This window comes from Carex rostrata, chromosome 33 (genome assembly GCF_964058835.1).
Source record: "Carex rostrata chromosome 33, lpCarRost1.2, whole genome shotgun sequence".
NCBI classification, from domain to species: Eukaryota; Viridiplantae; Streptophyta; class Magnoliopsida; order Poales; family Cyperaceae; genus Carex; species Carex rostrata.
This window is the reverse complement of record NC_135950.1, coordinates 4,330,578-4,355,172: the sequence shown is the minus strand read 5'-3', so window position 1 is coordinate 4,355,172 and position 24,595 is coordinate 4,330,578. Positions and strand designations below refer to the sequence as shown.

The window sequence follows — 24,595 nt, the reverse complement described above, 5'->3', positions numbered from 1 at the left end:
TTACGGCCGTAAAAAATCCGGCATGAAAAATGTTGATCCGGATTATTTCTAGCAATCTTTCGAATAAATCAAATTATATAGTATTCCATCTATTTTAAAAAAATATATATTAAATATTTGTAATACTTCAATACAAAAAATAAATAAATTATTAACACTGAAAAATGAAAAAAAAAATCCGAAAAAAAAAATTTCGGAAAAAAAAATTTCCTAAAAAAAAAAATCCTAAATCCGGAAAAAAATATTCCAGTTTTAGTAAAAAATCCGGCATGAAAAATGTTGATCCGGATTATTTGTAGCAGTCTTTTGAATAAATCAAATTATATAGTATTCCATATATTTAAAAAAAATATATATATTAAATATTTGTAATACTTCAATAAAAAATAAATAAATTATACAAACTGAAAAACGAAAAAAAAATTTCCTAAAAAAAAAAATCCTAAATCCGGAAAAAATTATTCCGGTTTTAATATCCATTTACCGGAATTTTTTTTTCCGGAAATTGGTATTGAAATAGGAAAATTTTTTCCGGTTTGGATAATTTTCGAAATAAACAAAAATTTTGGTTAGTTTTTTAAATTTATATATTTTTTTGGATATAAATAAAAAAATCGGTCTATATGTATTATGAATATATTAGCAAACTAACTCAAATGCGATCTTTGACCCATTAAAATATATTTCAGGCCAATTTGACATCGGTATGCAAATCATGAGGATGTATCTTGTTTATTTCATGGTTAATTAAGTTGTGTGGGCTCATTTTACAACTTCAGTTGGAAGGCGCCTTAATAATTTCATTATCAAAATGTTGCTCTTCATTTCATGGATTGCTTGGTTTTTGTATAATTATCCTTCACTGGCACAGTATCAAACCTGCACCAGCCTTCAGTAATTTCAATATTAGCAAACTAACTCAAATGCGATCAATATCAAGTATGAATTCAAGTTATAGAGTAATTACCTTATCCAATTAATCTTCAAAACAAAAGATGGCTAATTGGGATGGATACTGCTTAAATTAAATGATTTGGTAAAAAATAAAATCAATTCTAAGAACGGTTAGATAACTGGGAACGAACCTGAATCTGCAGGAAGAACTATAGGGTCGTCGTCGTCCAACTTGCGGCTCATCGTCTCTTGGAACTTGGTTTCCGCAAGGAATTTTTGCATAGTGGGAGTGGCGAAGAGCTGAAACTTACCGATATTATTTCCTCTTGCCGTGTGACGCTGTGTGGCAAGGGAAATCAGTAAGGAATATGCAAAAGGACGGGCATGCATTTTATTAATTGCAGGTGTGTGCAATAATTTAAGCAGCTCCTTCAGCTCGGTCCTGAGCTCAGCTTTCAATTCCTCATCTGCATCTGCATCCTCCAATTTAAGCAGAGCATTTTCCAACTTGTCCTGAGCACTTTTCAGATCCTCCTCATCAGCATCGAAGATATCAATTGCTTGTTTAATTGCCTCAGCAATAAGCAGACGGACCTCTTCTGCTCTCACCTTAGGCGGTGCTTGCTGTCCTTCAGTAACAGTCCAAGGTTTGGCCTCATACAATTCTCCATTAAACCTGCATATGCATAAGTATTACAATTTGGTTGATAACAATCATCAAAATGATGATAGGTTATACGTGTATGCATAATTTGTTTGCAAGTTACTGTGATTTGATTTACTTATATGTGTAAGAGACTTTGAGAACATCTGAGTCCTGCTGCTTTCTAGTAGAAGGGAGATGAAGGTCGACTGACACCTTGCGGAACTCTCGGATGTATATATCACCGAATGTTATAGTTACAGAACCAGCAGTATTGTCCATGGATTGCGGATAACTTCCGGCAGATACCTGCCTTATTGTTGAGTTATCTTTGATTTGACTGATGGTCACTGTCAGGTCCTGAGCAACCACACTGAGAAGCCCACCCAAGCACTGTGAAAAGGCTAAAGTCAAGTTGTCCACACGAACCTCTGAGTAGGTTCCTCCCAGGCTATTATTGGCAATAGCCTTGAGCACCTATTAAGAACATGGACAAGTTAATTAGCATGCAGCACAAGCAAATTATTGCTTGAAATTTTCAATAAATAAGGGTTTATTTTCTATTTTCAACTGTACCTTCGGATCGTGATGATTACCAAAACCAAATGTGTGCACGGGCACATTTCCTACCGTAACAGCAGCAGCATTGCCTATATTCTCCTCACCACCTGATATAAGCATGATAGCACCAACACGTCCACTGCTAACTGAACGGTCATTGAGAATTTTCAGTGCCATCAAAAGGCCACTGGTGATGTTCATAACAAGCCCTTCGGTAAACAAATGATTGATCAGATTTTGAAGTTCTGTTTGGGTACTTTCAGTCATCTGGCGCAATGGGCATAGCCTCTCTGCGTCACCATTATAACTGACAATTGACAAACGGTCAACAACACTGAGTTTCTTGATCACAAATTGCATAGCTGATTGCAATTCTTCTAACTTCCCAACATCCATGATGTTGCTAACATCTAAGACCACCACAAGGTCTAACCCGGATCGACTTTGTTCTTCGCCGTAGAGAAGCAGCATCACCTTTTGGATATTTTCTTCAAGTGGTGCCCTGTAATTTGGACCGATAAGCAGCCCTATTCTTTGAGGCACGGTGGGTCTTGTTGTCCCTGCATGAGTAATTGCAATATTAGCAAACTAACTGAAATGTGTTCCATGTGTAGTATGAATTCAAGTTATAGATTACCTTATCCAATCTTCAACATAATATGTCTAATTGAGATGAATAGTGCTTAAAATAAATGATTTGCATAAAAAAAGATCAATTCTATGGACAATTAGTCAACTGAGAACGAACCTGATGGGAGAACAATTGGCTCGTCGTCGTTGAAGATCATCATGAAGGGATGAATTAGTGGCTAATTACGATCCCAGTGCTATTCACTCTAAATATGGTGGGAGAGGAGAAGGAGAGATCATCTCGTTAACTCTTATTTTGTTTTTATATTCTTTACTCTTCAGCAAAGGTATCATTATATTATTGAGTTAAATAATTTGATTTCTCCAGTGCGTAATTATATTGGGCCTTTTGGGCCCAATCTAGCACAAATATTGGTAAGGAAATGTTCATTCGTCAGGTCCGTTTTGACAAAACAATTATTTATTGAATACGAGTACAAAACAAATTAAATATATGAGAGAAATTAAGTTAATGTTAACTATTCTATTTAATAGTTAGATCATTTTAATGGTGTCAAAATTAAATATACTGTATGTAAAACAAATTAAATATATTATAAACCAATGGTAGAAGGAATTGATTTGAAGCTCGAATTAATGGCGTCAAAATTATTATAAAGCATTTTTAGCTACAGGCATTATATTATATGGTAGTCAAAAAGTAAATAAGTGTCATATATAAAGACTATATAGCTAGAGTAAACCTTGCGTGTTATTAAGTTCAGTAAGATTTTTGATGAGTTTTGTTGTTCTAATATATTAATTACCTTGTTTGCTAATATATATAACAAAACGACATATGAATCTAATTTATAAATGTGTAAGTTTTTGTATAATCATTGAAATATCACTAGTAGTACTTTCACGACTGTTTTTTTTATCGTTCTTTGTTATATATACGTACGTTGACAGTTATTACATATACCAACCATTGTACTTATGCTGAAATTTAGAGAATGAGCCTTGGGAATTCAGTTCTCTTTATAAATCTATCTTCTTCCATAAGTGGGTGCTATTCAAAAACTTGAACATCACTCCGTTTAAAAAGAGAACATTGTCTCTTGATCTTTACCTTTTAGTCTAGCCTCAAACTCACTAGTTCAGAAGACAGAAAGAAGAAAAAGAAAAAGAAAAAAAAAAAAGGGAAAAGAAAAGAAAAAGAAAAAGAGAAAGAGAAAGAGAAAGAGAAAGAGAAACAAAAAAAGAAAAAAAGAAAAAAACAAAAAACAAAAAATAAAACGAAAAAGAAAAAGAAACAGAAAAAGAAAAATAACAAAAAAAAATCAATTTGATGTTCAATTTGAACAGTTCGATCGATATGCCTTAAAATTCATGCGGAAAATAAAAATGAACCAAGTACTTTCTCATGATTTTAAATTTGAAATAATTTGTTTTTCATTCTCTTTTTGTGTGTCTATAATCTATCTTTCATTCCTGAGTTTCACTCTTTATACTAGTAATTAGTGCAAAAATATTGCTTTATGACATAGGGCTAAGTCTATGTTTCTCTCTCATTTTTGGTGACACATTTTATCTTTCCTGCTTTATGGATCTTCTAAATAAAAATAACAACAATAATACCATATTTGGATGGACTAGAAAGTAATCAATGTAAAACAATTTTTCCTTTTTATGGTCTTAATTTATTTGCAAGGTTGTCATATTAATACTAAACATGTAATTTATTCATTATGTACCATGCGACTCATATGTTTCATTGTTTATCACAAAACCCAAATTTTTTTAGCTACCATTTCAAAGGAAAAAAATAAAAAAAGTTGCCATGATTTAAAAAAAAAAAATTCGGTTTTACTAGGGATGCAAAATTAACTGTGCTTACAATTTGAATTACTTTTTTTTTCATTTATTTTTGTGCAACTGAGAGTGGTGGCATTATTTATTATTATTTTTTTTTTTGCAAAATCGATGTCATTTATGTTTATTATTTTTTAAAAGAGGGTAACTAAAATATATTTTTCTATTTAAAATATATTTAAAACAGGGTGACGGAACATATATTTTTCTATTTAAAATATTTGAGATCCTTCATATTTTTTAGATGCAACTCCAAAGAAGACAACATAAATTAATACTACAATCATAAAATACACTCAATATTGAACTCATTATGATTGTAAAAATGTAAAAGCTAGGACAGCATTAAAAAAGAAAAACCGTTCCGACATTTGCAATAGAAGATTGTAATTCCTACTAGGTAGAAGTATCATCAATTCAGAAAAAGAAAAGAAACACAGGGGCTAATTAGTAAATATACTAACTTGATGTCATTGGCAAATTTCCTTTCCATGCGCTTTCTGTTTTTGCATTAGTGTAGTGGGTTCTTTATGAGGGATTAGTATTGTAGCCGCATGGAATTGCTCACAAAAAACCTTCTTGTTGGAGTTGAGAGTCGTACAATAGAGGTGCTATCGGGTCAGGTCGGGTCCGGTACTATTATATTTGGATCCATACTCTAAAAGTGTTCGGGTCCGAATTTCGATCCATATACTTATTTGTTTAAAATCGGGTCGGGTCGGGTCTGGATCCGGATACCTATCTACCCGTAGATATTTCGGGTCCAGTCTTTCGGTTCTGGGTAGATAGATACTCATAACTTATTTGTAGATTATCGGGTCCAGTTCAGATACGGGGCGGTTTTGATTCCGGAGCGAATATATGTCACAACTCCAAAGTATTTGAAAAAATATTTACATTTAAATATAATTATAATTTGTTGAACATCTCCTATCATAAATCCTTATAATATAAATTAAAAATTATTGCAAAATAAAAATTATACTATTGATTTTGTTCATAAATAATAAAATATATCATGCTACATAACACAATAAAAATAACAACTCTAAATTATTAGTTATCTATCTAAATTTAAAAAATACTATCCTATTGATTCAACATTTACAAGTACATTATCCCAATTACTATTTTGTATTCATCTGTGTGTATAAACATAGCGAAATATGTGACTGCATTTTATTTTCTCACATTCAAAAAAGTGTTGGGCTCACCACGGCTTATGTAAAAATTAATATGCAAAGTTGTATTTTATATATTAATAGTTATTAATATATATTTTATCGGGTATTTATATTGGTATCGGGTCGGATAATTAAATGAAATCCACATCCTACCCATTATAGTATCGGTTCTGATTCGGATCCAGGTCGGATATTAAATTATTTATTTTATAACCATACCTATAATTTAACCGGTTATATTTTTTAAACCATACCCTATCCAAATTAATTGGATCCGGGTTGGTTTCGGGTTGGGTCCGGTTCAGTTCCGGATAGGATCTAGGTAATCGGGTAAAAGTAGCACCTCTACGTACAAGATCTAGTGGATTATGACAGTTTAACCCTACAAAAATGAGATTTAATTAATATCTACTCATAAAACAGAAATTAAAGTACTGAAAATAAAATATAGTTGAATATTTTTTTATTTTTTATTTTAATGAAATTTCGATAAGTAAAAGAAAATAAGTAAATTGGATTTTTTTTTAGATTTGTATGATTGGAGTAAATAACATAAAATGAATCCTAAATAATGGACCTAGATTCAATTACTAAATTTATACATCTTAATGACTATGTAAGAAATTGTTAGAATTTTTAAACTATCTCCGACAACAATATCAAAAATCTTGATAGGATATAATCAGAGCTAATAATATTTATAACTCTAATGTTCTACTTTATAATCAATTGACAAGAGCATGAATATTTCGGGCAGTATAGATCAGGGTGTTGATCAACAGAGTGTATTAAGTGATTACTGCCCTAGATTCAGTAACCACTAACCGACTTCGCAACAAAATCCTAAAAAAAAGAAAAAGAATCTAATTTACAAGAGAAAAACAAATCAAAAAATTGTAAGAGTTTTTTAAAATTAAACCGCACAAATGTTAAGATAATCGATAGTCCGGAGATGCACAAGACCCAAGCTTTCAATTGCATCTCACATAATTTTTTTAAAATTTAAAATTTTCGATTAAACCAATTGATATGTTTATTTGGATAGAAGCTAGCTAGTTAATTAATTAACGTGCGCTGCAAGTGTGTCATTTTGGTTTTGTTTTCCCACGTTAAGCCTGCTAACTGCTACTTCTATGTGACTTTTGAAATAAGTAAAGAACAATAAGAGCTACTTTTAAGTGACTTCACTTCTAAGTAAAGAACAATAAGATCAGAGCTACTTCTAAATACAGACATTTTACTTCCAAGTGACTTTACTTCATCAAGAAATGTCACGTCCGCATGTGTGAAGCACAATATAATACGGACCGTTAGCTGTTCCCCACCATGCATAGCAATTATGTTAGCTTCTCGGAGAGTTCAGTATCTTTATTTAATATTATTTTATTCTGTATTAATTTACACGTCCAATGGTAGAAGGAATCGATTTGAAGCTCCAATACATAGTAATCATGTTAGCTTCAATGCATAGTAAGCATGTTAAATACGGACATTTTATTTTGACAATTATCAAATATGAATAAAATAATATTGATAACAAAGAAAATAATAAAATAACTATTATTTGTGCAAAGAAAATATTAAATTTAAATTATATTGATAACAAAAATGTGTTGATAATGATAACAAATTATTTGATAATTGTCGAAATAAAATGTTCTTCATATTTTAGGAGCATAGATTAGTCATATTTGATAATTGTCAAAATAAAATGTCCGTATTTAACATGCTTACTATGCATTGAAGCTAACATGATTACTATGCATTGTCGAAATAAAATGTCCGTATTTAGAAAAATATTAAAATTAATCCAGAAATGTATCAAGCATAACGCTTTTAGATGGTATGTCCCTTCTCCATGTTTTTTATTTTCAAAAAAAAAAAAAAAAAAAGGCTTGACAGTGGCTTCCAAGTTGTATGTATTAAATAAAACAATCCAGTACATGCATCATCACCCGCAAGGTAGGCATCCACTTACAATCGACATGTCCTATTGATCAGTTATATATACACATCAGCACACAAAGAACAATGATCTCACCACTTACAATCCACATGTCCTATTGAGTTATACACATGACATCAGCACACAAAGAACCATGATCTCACCACCAACAACAACGGTCTCCATATATTTTTGGACAGCAAACAAGCTGAATTTTTCTGGCTGATGAGTTAGACTTGTCTTGAAACATTTAGGATAAATTAAAGCTTTATGGAAACGGTATAATATGTAGATATGACATTTTTAGGGCACGGAATTTGACAAGAGTAAAGGTGCAAAGTTGAATCGGTGATATATAGAAATTATAATTTTTGAGGAAATCGTGTCTAATATAGAATCAAAACACATGCATAATAAAAAGAACACTAAAAAGAGGAAATATACCATTTGATTTATTGGAAACACCAAATCAACTAAAAATATTTAATTTACTCAATGTAATCCCAACATACATTATAATTAACACAACAATGCAGAGAGCACAACATACATTAAAACTTGAGCGTAAAGAACATGGGATACATGCAAAAGTCAAAGAGAAAAAGAATTGAATCAAATCAAGACACCGAAACAGCATTACATTTATGGTTCTCGAGTTTGCAGTAGTTAACTAATTCAATAACATGCTTTAGATCGGGAAGGTTCTCGAGTTTACAGCAGTTAACAACATGCAATGTGGTAAGCTGTGACATAGCTATCGGTTTCATCTCCCAAGTTTGCAAGTTCTTCAATTTGAAAAATTGTAAGAACTGCAACTGTCGAAATCCATTTTCAGAGCAAACTATTTTCTTACCCAGGTATGCTCCATCTTGTAAGCTTAGATATTTCAGGGCCTCTAGTTTCTCTAGCCTCGGCATGGGGTCCACCACCAATCCAGATTTGGTTAGGGCCAGCTTTGTAAGATTCGTTGGAAATTTAACATTTTTAAAGATTAGTTTCCCGCAATTCCATTCTCCAACCAATTTTCTTGTCCTCGCCGTCTCAAGTTTCGGAAAGGCCCTCAAATCAACTAACTCTGATGGTACAGTATTGCCTGTGATTGACATTGAGATGAGATTAACCATCTGAATCATCAGGTTAGAAATAGATTTCTAGTATGGATTCGGTTTCGACTCTGGATTGTCCATGTTTGAAATTGCTAACTTTCTAAGGTTGATTAGGCCCCGCGGAAAGTTTTCTCGCCATGACTCTGGAACTGCAACTGTTTTAGTTAGGGCTGCTAACGAGCCGAGTTAGCTCGAGTTATGGACAACTCGGAAGATAGTGAGTCGAGTTGACTCGAGTTGAGATTATTGAGCCGAGCTGGCTCGCTGACTCGAATTCAACTCGCGAGTAACTCGAGTTGGCTCGTGACTCGTGAGTCAACTCGTTTAAGGTGTTGAAATGTTGAACATTTGAACTTATGATTATTGTTATGTAATAATATGAGAAGTAAATATTGAATTAACAAACAATTCACAACAAAATGATTAAATGAAATGAATTGGGTCAACTTGAGTCAGTCACATCTAGTTGGGAAAATAAAATAGGTCAAAAATTATGAAGAAAATCATCAATCAAACGAGTCACGAGTTGTAACGAGCGAGTTCAGTCCAACTCAAACTCAACTCGTTTAACTCACGAGTTACTCAACTCGAGTCAGAATAACTCGAATTTTAAACGAACGAGTTGTTAGCGAGTTCGTTACCGAGCTGAGTTTGAGTAACTCACGAGTCGCGAGCTTTTTATACAGCCCTAGTTTTAGTCATTAATTATTTGGATTGGCAAAATTACAAATTAATGAAGTTTGGAGTGGCATTTTTACAATTTTAAATTTAGAAATGATATTTTTACAATTTGAAAGTTTTGGAGTGGCAAATAATCAATTTTTTCTTTGGATAATTACGCAAAACATAATGCTCAAAAGAAAATGCATTACTTCTAAACTAAAAAGTCCGGCTTGAAGAATTTAACATGTCGTAAATAATAACATTATTATTTAATTAATCGGTGATAGAAATTAGAATTTTTGAGGAATTTTCTTGTGTTTTAATTGGTAGATTTAGGAGAAAGAATTGTGAAGGCCATGGTAAATTTAAGAGATAAATTTCCGAAAGTGATATCTCATGAAAAATATTACAATATATATTGTTGGAGATTCGGGTAGCAAATAAATGTATTACGGTTACAAAATTTAATTCTATCTAAACAGATAATTGATGTATAAATTAGATTTAAGATCATAATTATAATTAGATGTGGGGAGACGTGCCGCCCCATGTTACTTTCTAAAGTGATGTATAAAGTGATGCATGTTCCCTTCCAAAGTAGAATATATAATTTATCTTTATATGTCCGTGATATAACCATGTTAATTACTCTCTCTTTAAATTTAATTTATCCAAAGACTGATCATGTTACTTTCTAAAGTCATTATGCATGTTCCCCTCGAAAGTAGAACATATAATTTATCTTTATATGTCGGTGATTTACGCATGTTAGTCTCTCTTTAAATTTATCTAATGAAAGACTGATCATAGTTCTTTCTAAAGTGATACATGTTCCCCTCGAAAGTAGAATATATAATTTATCTTTATATGTCGGGTGATATACGCATGTTACTCTCTCTTTAAATTTATCCAAAGACTGATTTCGAGGTGAATGTATTATAGCCAGCGATCTTAATGTTTTCGCAAGGGGTATATCCTTTCCCACCCTGTGATTCACGTGTTAGAAAGAGAGAGAGAGGAGATATTAATTTCTTTGTTTCTTAACGCTCTTGTTGGCTCAGGATATATATCTTATCATATTATTATATATGGATATCTTATTTTGCGTTAATGACTCAAAATTTTCTAAAGTGGAGCGCACCCTTGTGGTAACCCTTTCCGATAAGTCTCCTCTTGTGAATCGAGTGCACATCCTTTTATTTCTCCATTTTATGAGATCTGTCATATCTGAATTGTTCTAGTCTTTCTATTGTGTAGACACATCAGCGCACCAACAATCACTACTACAGAAATGTTGATTAAACAGTTAAAAATTGGGTTGTACATGGTTTAATAACTGTCTCCACTGGCGTCGTGTATGAAAGTGTCCGTAAAATGTACACGGCTGTAGAACCCTTTACGTTTCTCGAAAAACAATGCCAATTTTTTTTGCAAAAACATAGAACCGTGTATGAAAGCCTCAATTATTTTGCTTGTTTTGTGGGCCAAGAAAGTAATATACATTCTTCCGGGGCAGAGATGGATATGAGACGTGCATTTGTGCAAAGAGCAATATTCAAAACATGTTTCCGTGGCTATGGCTCCACGGGTTTCCTTCAAAGAGAGAGAGAGAGAGAGGAAAGAGAAAGAAACAAGGAGTGATCAGAAGATCATAAAACCATGTACTGTACTCAATGTCATCCCAACACACATGATAACTAAACACAATGATACAGTGATGAGCACAACATACATTCAAACAAGAACATAAAGAACAAGAAACTTAATTACATGTACAAAGAAAAAAGAACTAAATCAAAGCAAGAGATTGAAAAGCAGCATTTCAATTGTCTATTCCTTTAATAATAACATGCTCTAGATTAAGAGGCTTCTTAAGGTTCAGGCATTCAACAACATCCAGTGTAACAAGCTGTGGCATAGTCTTCCGTTTCACCTCCAGATTCTCCATGTTCGGTTTCACCTCCAAATTCTTCAAGTTCTGCAATTTCTTCAGTTCTAAGGACTGTAACTGTGGAAATCCATTTGCAGAGCAAACCATTTTATTCCCTGTGTAAGCCCCATCTTGTAAGCTCAGATATTTCAGGGCCCCTAGTCTCTCTAGCCTTGGCATGGGGTCTTCCACCAAACAAGATTTGGTTAGGGTGAGCTTTGTGAGATTCGTTGGAAATTTAACATTATCTATTATTAGTTTCCTGCAATTCCACTCTCCAACCAATTTTATTATCCTCACCGTCTCAAGATTCGGAAAGGCCCTCAAATCAACTAACTCTGATGGTACAATGTCACCTGTAATTGCCATCGAGAGGAGATTAACCATGTGACTCATCAGGTTAGAAATAGATTTCCAGTATGGATTCAGTTTCAACTCTGGATTGCCCCTATTTGAAATTGCTTTCGACTCTGGATTATCCATGTTTGAAATTGCTAACTTTCTAAGGTTGACCAGGCCCCATGGAAAGTTTTTTTGCCATGACTCTGGAATTGCAACTGTTTTCAGTATCTGTAGGTTAGATATAGTTGTTGTGGAGGGTGGTCCTTTAATTTCGGGACTAGGACTGGCATATACATGGAGAAGTGTTGAGATGGTCCATAGAGATTCAGGTAGGGTTTTTATGATTGTTTCTCTAACATCCAAAGTTTGGAGAAATTTCATGAGCATTATAGTTGGAGGAAGCTCAGTTATTTTACTACCTCTCAAACCTAGATATCGCAGGTAAGACATGCTTATTAAAGGTGCTTTTGGCATTGCGGAATTCCTCAATTCCAACACCCACAGCATATCAGACATTTTGACATTATTTTTTTTAATATCAAAAGCCAGAAAGGAAACTACCCCCCTATCCAGTACTAGGATTGGATTTTTTTTCTTGTTATCTTGGTTGATTGCTACACGGCGCATGGATTTTATTTCTTTCAGATCTTTGTTGGCAGCCAGAAACTTCTCTTTGTAGGATTGTTCGATGGCGTATTTATGAATAGATCGACCTACTCGGCAACATTTGATCGTGCCTAAGATTGATCTCTTGGAAACACAAACCAACGACCTGCAAGCAAAAATAAAAAAAAAATTAACATCTCCTCCATTATTTATAAAAGAAACAAAATTTCTACATGGACATGAGGACCTTATAATCTATAACAAAATAAAGAATCAATTTTCAGAAATTAATATATATAAAATTGTTTTTTCTTGGGGAAGGGTTATATGTCGCTCAATCATTAATTAGTCTTCTTTCTTGAAGTAGTAGAGTCACCTTAATTCTCAGTTTACTTAAATAGTAAAAAAAATGTGTTTTTATCCATCATCGAGAAAGCTATCAATTCTTTGGTAATAAAACAGACACTATTCAGTTTCATTGATTACCTAATTTTTAGCAAATGTTTCCTATAACTATTCTAATCTTTTATGGACGAAAGGGAAAAACCATAAATCAAACAATCACTTGTAAATCATAAGACGGAATGTCAATTTCTCGAAATTTTGAGATTACCTTTGGACAAGTTCCTCCAGGTAGTTATCTGCGGTCTCCTCTGCCGTCTGTCCTTCCTTTGGTGTAACAAATCCTTCAGCAACCCATATCTCAGTTAGAGACCTTGCAGGAATCTCATAATCTATTGGGTAACATGCTAAATAAAGAAAGCACGATTTGATAATGGTAGGTAAATCATTATAGCAGTAGTTAATAACGTGCAACAAATCATTGTTAGTTGCAACATTATCAATCTCTTTAATCTCGGGAAAGAGATCATCTTTCACCTTGTTCCATGTCTTGTACTCCATTGGTTTATATGAAAGGAGACCCCCTATAAGGACAAGAGCCAGAGGCATTCCTGCACATGCCTTGCCAATCAGTTGAGGGAGATTGTCCAGTTCTTTGGTTAACTCTAGTAAGAACTGGAGAATTTCAGAAGGTTTCTTGAGCTTTCGAAGTGTTGGAAACGCTGTTATGAGGAACAATGCTCGGTTCTTCTCCTCATTTGTGAAAATGTTTGAACTATCTGCTATGTGAGGAGAGATCAGCACATCTATGTCGTGGAGAGCAGATATCAGCACATCTATGTTAGTGTGCTCCAACTCAGCTTCTGCTTGATCTGTTTGCTTTAAATAATTGCATGAAACAATATCATTAATATTATAATATATTCTTTTCTTCCAATATATCTCAAAATTATGTATCCCTAAACTGGGGATGTTCTTTCTGGAAGCCCGTCCAATTTGACAGGCTTCTAGTTGCATACGCTTAATTAGATCCACCTTTTTATCCTCAGTGTCCTCCATGAGGTCAAATTTAATTTTCATTAGGATAGACACAATTTCACGTGATTGCAAACGCTCAAAATCCTCTTTATCAGGGACATTGTCTGATAAAAGAACTTTGAGAGAAGGTTGAGATAGAATTCCTTTTATGAAAGGTAAGGCACCCATCTCAGTTTGAAAATATCGATTTGCTATCTGATTTAATCCGACGCTCCCTCTCAGATCCAATTCAACTGCAATACAAAAGAAACATTATAAAATTAAGTACTATAATTGGTGCATGACTGAAATCTGACATTAATTATGGAGTTGCTAGAACTTATCAAATGCTACCAACTTAACTAATAACTGATGAAACTTGCAACTCCAAACCTTATTCAGCTATGGTATGAATAGAAAGTGTCTGCATTGGTGATTTTCAAATTCAATGTCTTATTTAAAAAAAAAATTATAATAGTTGAGGAGGTACTACAGAAATCAGTATAATGGAAAGGATTTCTGGATCACCAATGCAAAATAGTATAATATGTATCATGAAGTATCTTGTCAGCAGGGCTACTTCTGGTAATAGTTGGTAAATTTAGAAGAAGAAAAAATTAATTATAGGTAGTAATGACTGTCTAATTTTAATTAGATGTTTTTGATATAAATTAGTATTCAGGTAATGTATTAGTAAAGAAATATTTAACAGAAATAATTAGAATTTTCAGAAATAAGTTTGTGTTTACAAGAATTGCGATCTACAGTTCTGCCAACACTTGCTTCCTCTATCTCTGTCATTAAATCAAAACAATTTAATCCTTCTTTCGCTCCCTCCCTCACAATCAATGCAACCGAAAGCTTCACCAAATAACTGTAATAGAAAAGAAATATTTAAAAGATAATATAAATGCAATACTGAAATCAGGCATTATATATGGAGTTGATAAATTTTATTAAATGTTACCAACTTGAAGACTTTTGAAACTTAAACCTCTAAACCTTAGCCCCTGGTCGGAACAGGACACATGGGCAGGAAAACAGTGAGAGAGATAGAAGTGAAACCAAGAGAAAGGAGAGAGAACACACTCACCCGGGATTGTTGCTGTTTAAGGTTCAGGACAGGAGGTTTGATCTGCGTAACTCGGCAGGAGAAGAGAGAGGAAGGAAAGGGTTAGTGAGGAAAGGGGGAGGAAGTATGTGTAGATTGATAAGGGGGCTTTGAAAGAGGAAGTGGTGGTTGATTGCAGAGGGACAGAGAGGGAGGGATCATTTATAATGAATTTATGACACAGGTAAAAGCCGAGCAAAAGTATGTGTTTTTTGGTAATTAAATTGCAATTCTTGTTCAGAACTCCAATCCTATCCTCCAATTTGAGTTCTAACAGATGCTATCACACGCAGACTTTTCACAAAATTATTGTAAGAGAAGGTCGCTTTTTAGTGGAACTGTATATTTTTCAGAGTATTTTACACTTACCTTTTTTTGTTATAATGATCTAACATGATGAATTACTATAATGTGTTGTTTTTTTATTATAATGCACTAAATTTTTCTGTTTCTTACTGTTTTCAAATTAATGCAAAAATAATGAAGCATTTTTACTTTTCTCTTTTCCATTACATTATTGGCATTACATTATATAGATATATTCTTTCAGTCTCACAAGTCATGCATTTTTCTTTTGAGGACTTAGAGTTTGATTTCGAATTCATATATTTTAAATAAAAATTATTATTTGAAGAGTAATTATAATTGGGGTAATTATCTAAAGCAGTTTGAATAATTAATGAATTAAATGCAAATGATCAGTTGGCAGTTGGCATTTATGGTTCGTGCATGGCTGTTCTAGATGTGCGACACTATATGTTATGATACTCCGGCAGAACTTGTTACTAGTGCGTACAGATTATAAGATTCTTTAAAATCCACTTATATAATGGACTTGATGTTAAGAATACAGTCCTTAAAATAAAATAAATCCATATTACTAATATTTTGCAATACACTAAAATTAATTAGCATAAAAATTGTTAGTTACTTGATGGATAATCAATGGTTTTTTATTGAGTTCAATACACAACCAACCAATATTATGGATACATTTTATTTTAATAATCATTGAATTAGTTTTTGGTGTGATCATCACAAACTAATTACCAATACAACTTATTTGTTTTTAATTGTTGTTATATTTTCTTCAATATTTGGACTACAACTTACAAAATAACAGTTAAAATATAATCACATAAGATATATGATTAAATATTATGTGATTAAATTTTAACTGTTATTTTGCAAGTAATAATAGTTTTATTTAAATTCCGTATATATTTTTATTAATTTTTATATATTGTAATGGGTTAAATGAAATGGTACAATGAAAATATTTTTTATTCGAAATTGTGAATCACCAATGCAAATAATATAAAGAACATAGAACCTCTTTTGTTTTGTTTTTTTTTTTGATCAATAACCTCTTTTGTCAATGGAGTATAAGGGATCATTGCATGTGAAGCTTGCGTTGGAGAGAGAAAGGGGAAAGCTACACTGTATGGAATCATTTCATGTGACACTCGTTAGTGAGAGAGGGAGAGAGAGAAAGCTATATATTTTCGTTGTGACACGGTATGGAACCATTTCATGTGACTCACACGGTATGTAATTAGGGTTCCTATTTTTAATTAAGATATGCGCCTAAGGATTTTTCTTAGGGTATATGCTAGCCTAACCTTGATATCCAAACAAAGGTTTTATTAAATCAAATTGGTGCTTACATAGGTACCCTAATAGGCTGTGGTAATTACCTACTGATTCTGAACAAATAATACAGATTTAACAGTTGCTAGTAAAAAAGAGAGATGCTGCATGCATGTTAAACATTTGATTTCATCGTCACAGAAATCATGACTACATTAAAATGCCAAGCACTTCTGCTCCTTGCTTTACTGTACCATGCATGTGGTGCAGCAGATCACGACACATGAGCTATAATTAAATTGTTATGATGTTCATTGCATGATTTTGATCAACGGCTGTGATTCGACTGATGGTGCAGTGATGTAATATTTTGAAAAGGAAAAAAAAAGAAATAATAAAGTTGTTCTAGCAGCGGGGTCACATAGATACCATAATGCCAAGCCTAAGCTATGGTTATTTCGTCTCCTTTCCTTTTCTGAAAGTTTGAATAAGTACCAAACTTGACACAGGAGACAAAAGCGAATTATATTCTTATTCCTCCATCCCCTTATTCTTATTCTTATACCTTGCTTTTAATTAAGCATTCCCATCCCATCTCCCAAGAAGGCATCTTTCATTTGTAGAACAGATTCCATCCCCTTTTCTTTAACAAATAACTGCCACACTTTATCTAATTCCCCTTCTGGATGCATCTCCAGTCAAAAGATGGCATTTTCAAACCTTATTCTGTCTTCATATTTATACTATAATATCACTTATCAACTATACTAATGTAGCATACATAGTACATACCATATGCAATATCATTTTCACAATCAAGATCTCTCTCCATCAACTTTTTCTTCTAATTGTTGGTCATCAAGAACTCTGCTGTATATTTAACCTATGTATATTGTAAAAACCAATAAATATATAGTGTATAAGATGTATTATGTTAAATGGGTCCCACTTGTTAATTACTTCTCAAAGAGGCTTAAGAATCAATCTCCCAAAAAAAAGAAGTTTTCGGCAATAAAGTTTTGATTTTCTTGCTAAGCCTGTACTCCATTCAAGAAATAAAGTTTTGATTTTTTTTGGCTAGCTGGTACGGCTTTGATTTGTCTTAATTTTCTTTTTCTTTGTCTTTTCTTTTTCTTTTTCTTTTTGATTTGTCTTTTCTTTTTCTTTTTCTTTTTCTTTTTCTTTAATGAAATGAGATTGATGTACAACCATAATTTATTTCAGTCAATATTTCGTTCAAATTAGTCATATATTCTACCATCAAATTACTCATTTTATAATATAAAATATAATTATAAGGAGGAAGTTTTGATCTTGATGAAATATATTAAGGCAATTTCAACTGTGATAGAATTAGACAAGTCTGACAGTAATTAAGGCTAAAAGTTATCAAATGCATGGAGTTCATATCTAAACTTAAACAGTACAAAAGGATCCATGTTAATTAGGTTGCCCAAATTAAAGGACAGACAAAATTTTATTGTCATTTAAATGGTTCCATTCTTCATGCTCAGGCTAAGTATATCACAATATTTTATTGTCATTTATATGGTTCTATTCTTCATGCCTAGACTAAGTATATCACAAAATTAAATCCCTTATAGAAATTTTTTCACATGATGCTTGTACAATGAAATATACAAGAAGTCATCGTTATGTAATATTTGATTTCAATTTTAAATTTTATTTTTTTTAAATTGTGAGAATAAATTAATGTTTTGAACCGAATAATTTAACCATGTTATTTGTTTCAATCTTGAAATTATTTAATGGTACATAGAATACTTATGTACTTTTAGTGATTGCAAATAATCTATTCATTAGTAATTAATTAATGCAATGCATTTTGAACTGTGGCTGTGGGTCCCTTAGCATGCATCCGTCACTTAGCATGATTAATTATAATTAATTATAATTAATATTTTGAACAGAGATTAATTGATCCATATATATATATAGTACGGAGTTTGCACTTTTGACGGATCCTACAAAATTTAGATTAGTGACCAAACACCTTTATAGTATAGAAAAAAAATATATATCAAAAGGAAGACAAAGCCTTGGTCAAAATAAACGACCTATAAAATTAGGTTATATATATATCTTCTTGAATCTTTTTGATGTGAAATTAGTACTATATGGGTCTGAAAATAAACACATCATATGATGATATGAATAAATCTCCATGCATCCTCTAATGAACTTCCTTAATCATTCAAAAGTATTATTTCAGCCTTAATGAAATTCTCCAATAAATCTGGCCCATTATTCCAAAACTCAAGTCCTTGGCAACAGGCCTTTTTCTTCTTTTCTTTTGCCAATTCAATTTTTCTATTACCTTTTCTTTTCAATCATTCAAGAGCAGGAAAGCCCATAATAGATCAATCGTCCATTTTATTCACAAACCCAAAGGCCCATGTCCAAATCAATATCCATTTCCAATTTTTAATTTTCAGCCCAGATCAACATCCAGCAAATTTTTTCATGCAAGTCCCTCAAAATCAAATATGAGAATAATATAGATATAACAAAATTTTGGCTGTCATCAAGTCTTATGAAATTCCTTAAACAATTTTTTTTACCTTTTCATTGCACAGCAAGAATCACACTTGCGCACTATAAATATTGCAGGATTTCCAAAATCCTGATCGGGTAAAAAAAAAAATCAAATGAGATTGAAAGAATATATAAGCAGTATAAATGGCAGCAACAGACTTACTAAACTATAATAGCTTCACATGCATATAGCATTTTATTGTGCAATCATGAATAATATACTGCTACAAATAAATTAAGCAACTGCATGCCCCACACAATGACTTTTGACTAGCACATCCATTTACTAACATGAGATATATTATTGCCAGATACAAATTAATTTTTGGTATAGTCATTACATAATAAATCACCAATTTAATTAACTCGATTCATTCCCTTTCAAGAAGAAAATAATTTTTTTATTACTAAATATACAAAATAATTAAGGCAAATGCTTCTGTGCATACAAGGACCTATTTGTAAAATGAACATATTTTTATTTTCAAAGTTCAAACAGTCGATCTGAACCGTTCAACTTGTTCTCCATATTAATATGTGCTTGGAGACCAAATTTTACATTTTTCTGAATTTTTTTACTATTTATTAAGATGGGTACAAAATTCAATGGTCTGAATTTGATATTTTTTGTACTCATCTTAATAAATAGTAAAAAATTTCAGAAAAATGTAAAATTTGGTCTCCAAGCACATATTAATATGGAGAACAAGTTGAACGGTTCAGATCGACTGTTTGAACTTTGAAAATAAAAATATGTTCATTTTACAAATAGGTCCTTGTATGCACAGAAGCATCACTCAATAATTAATAGCCCAACTTGTGCAATTCTAATCCACTAATATTGACCCAAGTAACTTGCAAACACAAGAAATAAAATAAATTATGCCTAAATAAGATTATAATTAAATTTGACTAGATAGTCAAACAACAAACATTAATATTTCAGCTAACCTGACCACAAATTCAATAAATTATGCCTAAATAAGATTATAATTAAATTTGAATAAAAATTCCACAGGGTAACCAATGCTATTCTAATACAGGGATGGTGTCACGAAAAGTTTATAACAAGGAGTACTAGTAACAATGTAATAAACAAAAAATAATCGACAAACATGCATGATTTCTTTCTCAATTTCGTTTGTTGTTTACCAAAAAAAAAAAAAAAAACAATCCCTCAACCGTCTTCCTTCATCTCATACCTCTTCTCGTTATTTTTTCCCTTTGCTCCCTACTTATGTTAACACTTAACATCTTCTAGTTTGCTTTCCTTATTTTCTTCGCCACTGGCGACTGTTATTTTGTCAATCTTCTGATTATTTCTCTCTTTTTTGTTGCTCGAACCACTATTCTGATCAAATGTAGATTATCAAAAAATATATATTTAAATGAAAATTTCAAAGAAATATGTATACCAAGACACATCTTGCAACAACCATATACTTAATAAGTTCTATAACTCACTTTTGCTTTAGGGGAATTCTTAATTTTCTCAGTTGCTTTAGTAGGATCGTCGAACAACCCAAGGTCACGGCGCACCTCTACTTGTGATCTGAATTTTTGCTGTTACCTATCTCAATATAATACTGAGATGTCAGCAATGGCATTTTTTTCAAAAAAAAATTCTGAAATTGCCAATTTTTAGAAATAGGAAGTTCGCACATGATATATGTGAAACCCTTGTTCGGTGCAGACAAATTGTGTAAAAGGAGGGAGGTTCACAGACAATATGGAACTATCATAAGATATCCTTTGTACAAACCACAAATCTGATGGGATATTCAATTTGAAAGAATAACAAATAAATGATATCAAATTTTCTAATAAAAAATAAAATAACCGACATAATGAAATTTTGCCATATTATAAACAGAACCACATCATCACTTAAGTCCTTGCAAAATCTACATTAAAAAATAGAGATCACTAATAGATAGATCCCCATATACTAATAATTAACGAATTAACCGAATTAAACTTTGTATTTCGAGCCAGCAATTTTGCCACATTCTCTGATTTGCTTTTTGACACTCCACTCTTTCGGAAACCAATCCAGCTGTTTGAACTCAGATGAAATCTGTTTTTGACTTCTTCGCCTTTTTCGACTCAATCAAGACAAAGAATGCCTTTGCTTTTGATTTTCTACACTTCTTGACCTTTTTTTTTTCAACTAGTACAGAGGCACTGGATTAGAAGTATCGATAGAGACTCCTTCAATTAGGTGGTGCAAAGGATATCTGGACATACTGCTAATCCTACTCCATATGTACCAGTTGAAAAAACAGAGCAAAAATTTTTAAGAAAAGTAAAAAAAAATCAAAAGCACGGGATGGAAAACCTAACTTAAAGCAAAAAGTTCGAAATTGGGTTTAATACAACTTTTGGATGGGATGAAATTTCCATTAATCTGTATTCATTAATTCTGTGATGGAAAACCTAACCCAAAATAAAAATCAGATATGGAATCCTAGTCTTCTGACTAAGACTAATACAATTCTGAATTACAAGAAAAATCAAATAATAATTTTTCACAAAATTGGGTTTTTTCAAAATTATCACTAATAATTTTAGGCCAAAATTTTACCGTAAATAAGTATTTTTTAGCATATCTTATCTAATTTAGTTTTTGTTTACCTCATGTAGCTTGTGCTAAGTTTCATGTAATTTGTGTTTAATTTGTTTTATATTTTATTTAAATAAGAATGTCAATATACTAATGTTACAATATATTTATATTCTTCTAAAGTTTTTATTTTCTTGTTAAAGTTTTTATTGATTTTTTCTGATCTCTTATTAAATAAATTATTAAATATATATATATATATATATATATATATAGAGATGGGCTATGGTGCATTGCAATGCATAGACCATGGTGTGCATTGGACCATAAATCACCGATTCAAAGTCCAAATGACCGATCCAAACCGTTCATCTTGTTCTCCATATTAATATGTGCTTGGAGACCAAATTTTACATTTTTTGGAATTTTTTTACTATTTATTAAGCCACTTTGAAAATCGCTGATCCAACGGTGACTGTTTGGAACAGTAAAACCAGAAGCCACCGTTGGATCAGCGATTTTCAAAGTGGCTTAATAAATAGTAAAAAAATTCCAAAAAATGTAAAATTTGGTCTCCAAGCACATATTAATATGGAGAACAAGATGAACGGTTTGGATCGGTCATTTGGACTTTGAATCAGTGATTTATGGTCCAATGCACACCATGGCCTATGCATTGCAATGCACCATAGCCCATCTCTATATATATATATATATATATATATATATATATATATATATATATATATTATTAAATTTTTTTTTTTTTGGTAAAATTTTATTTACAAATGAAAAAGAAAAATATGACTATTTGTCAATATTTTTAATTCTTTACACATGGACAACAGATCATAATTAGTTTGATTCATGAAATTGAAGAGATATATAAATAAAAAAGAAGCAATATTTGCATAATAGATCATTCTAAACTTATTTCTCTCTAACTCGGCATGCAATATTTCATATGTATAACATCAATTTGAAATGAACACATGCAAAATTTATTATAACATTTTTTATTTAACTGAAAAAAAATTTAAAAAAATAAACAATTTGGAATTTCCATATTCTTTATGTGGTAGTTCCCACCTCAGTTTATTTGCTTATCCGCAAGAATGGTGTTTTTAGTTTGCTTTTCAGAATATTGTTACAAAACCAAAAATCACTTTAATGATAATAAATTTATCAAGAGTCAATTTTTACAAAAAAAAAAAAAAAAAAAGTTTATGTCCACTGAGTTTTGTCCACCATCTGTCCACTACACTATCCATTCCGATTTAACTGTCTTCAACCGTCTCTCCGCTATCCACTTTATAACGGCATATTTAAACAGCGACGGATGACGGAACCTTCCTTTTTTTGAATTTCATTTCCGATATTTTCAAATCCGATCTGATTTTCTCCGCATTTGGTGATTGCCTTCCTCTTTCGCGCGATGCCAGATTCATTCCATTCTCCATTCGCGATTGACTTCCTCTTTGCTCTTTCATTCAAACGATTGGCGAGCTCTCTTCCGTAGTTCGAAGCTAATTTCATTCAAAGGATTGGTGATTGCACAGGTTTATACGCGAGATATGGGCTGGCTCATCATCTCAATTCCTTTGCTCCGGTTCCTGATGAGCAAATTAAGGTCGGTGAACAGTTTCAAACCAATCCGGCCTTCGCTTCTTGGAGGATGCAAGATCGATTTCTTCTCGAATGGCTTCGTTCGACCATTTCTTGCTTCGTTCTGACTCAGTACGTCACTTATTTTTCGTTCTGGCTTCATTCTGGCTTCGTTCAATTTACTGACTTCGTAATCTATATGATTTTTTTTTGGCTTCGTTCAATTTACTGACCATTTCTGGCTTCGTTCTGGCTTCGTAATCTATATGATTTTTTTTTTGTATTTTTCTTTTGTCATTTATTTTTCGTTCAATTTATGATTTCGTTTTTGAGATTACTGATTCCATCTCATTGTTTGAACATGATCGCCATGGAAGAGTGTTATTCAAATTTCTCTGCTCAGGTTTAATTAGATCGATCGTGCAGATCTGAACGGCCTCGTCTCCTACAGTCTATTTTATACATGATCGCAATGGAACCTTCAATCGTGGAGCGCAATCGAATAGAAGTTATTTTTGTTGAAGAGCACAGCAAAATTCAAATCTAGTAAGTTATTTATGTTGAATTTGTTGTTTTCGTTGTATACAGTAACAGATTTAGCATTTCAAATGAAATATGGAGGAAAGATATGATAGAGAGGCGATATGGAGTATTGATCTGTTCATTTTACTATATTGCCCCGTTAATTTTACAGTATTCATCTTGTCATTTTACAGTATTCATCTTGTGAAAATCTGGAGGAAATAGATGATAGAGAGGCGATATGGAGTATTAATCTGTTAATTTTACAGTATTGTCTTGTTAATTTTACAGTATTCATCTTATCATTTTACAGTATTCATCTTGTGAAAATCTGAAAGAAAGAGATGATAGAGAGGCGATATGGAGTATTGATCTGTTAATTTTATAGTATTGCCCCATTAATTTTACATTATTCATCTTGTCATTTTACAATATTTCATCTTGTCATTTTACAGTATTCATCTTGTAGAAATCTGGAGGAAAGAGATGATAGAAAGGCGATATGAAGTATTGATTTGTTAATTTTACAGTATTTATCTTGTAATTTTACAGTATTCATCTTGTAATTTTACAGTATTCATCTTGTGAAAATCTGAAAGAAAGAAATGATAGAGAGGCTTCTTATTCATCCGAACAATATTCAATTGAAAATTCTACTGTATACAAGATTCAATTTTACAGTTCTGCTGATTCAATTTTACAGTATACAAGATTCAATTGTAAATTTTATTGTGTAGAAGATTCAATTTTACAGTATACAAGATTCAATTCAAAATTTTACTGTATACAAGATTCAATTTTACAGTATACAAGATTCAACCCAGTGCAAACGCTAATAACTAACTCTAACTGCCAATAACTTCCTATAACTGTAATTTCCGAAAGTACAGTTTGAAAGTACATTTATTTTGTCCTGTTGTGCAAGTTGCTATATTTTTCTAACTATCATGGGACCACTTCAAATAGTTGC

At 32.0% G+C, this 24,595-nt stretch overlaps 3 protein-coding genes across 3 annotated transcripts in view; all 3 read right to left on the bottom strand.

Moving 5' to 3' along the window:
* The window catches only part of LOC144548389 (uncharacterized), a 46,442-nt gene extending 44,799 nt beyond the window's left edge, over window positions 1–1,643 (bottom strand). The window contains exons 1-2 of the mRNA XM_078297051.1: window positions 1,634–1,643; window positions 1,086–1,559 (exon numbers count right to left, since the gene is read on the bottom strand). Coding sequence (XP_078153177.1) covers window positions 1,086–1,559; window positions 1,634–1,643 — 484 coding nt within the window. The remainder of the gene's footprint in view (window positions 1–1,085; window positions 1,560–1,633) is intronic.
* A 29-nt stretch (window positions 1,644–1,672) lies between these two features.
* On the bottom strand, window positions 1,673–2,886 carry LOC144548419 (E3 ubiquitin-protein ligase WAV3-like). The gene is made up of 3 exons (XM_078297080.1): window positions 2,847–2,886; window positions 2,114–2,658; window positions 1,673–2,014 (listed from the first exon to the last, which is right to left on the bottom strand). The coding sequence occupies exons 1-3, from the start codon at window positions 2,884–2,886 to the stop codon at window positions 1,673–1,675; spliced, it is 927 nt and encodes a 308-aa protein (XP_078153206.1).
* An 8,273-nt stretch (window positions 2,887–11,159) lies between these two features.
* LOC144548253 (putative disease resistance protein At1g59780) lies at window positions 11,160–14,930 on the bottom strand. Its single transcript, XM_078296940.1, has 4 exons — window positions 14,772–14,930; window positions 14,428–14,552; window positions 12,933–13,932; window positions 11,160–12,485 (listed from the first exon to the last, which is right to left on the bottom strand). Exons 2-4 carry the CDS (start codon window positions 14,477–14,479, stop codon window positions 11,264–11,266), a joined length of 2,274 nt encoding a protein of 757 aa, XP_078153066.1. The 5' UTR covers window positions 14,480–14,552; window positions 14,772–14,930; the 3' UTR covers window positions 11,160–11,263.
* Between the last annotated feature and the right edge of the window lie 9,665 nt (window positions 14,931–24,595).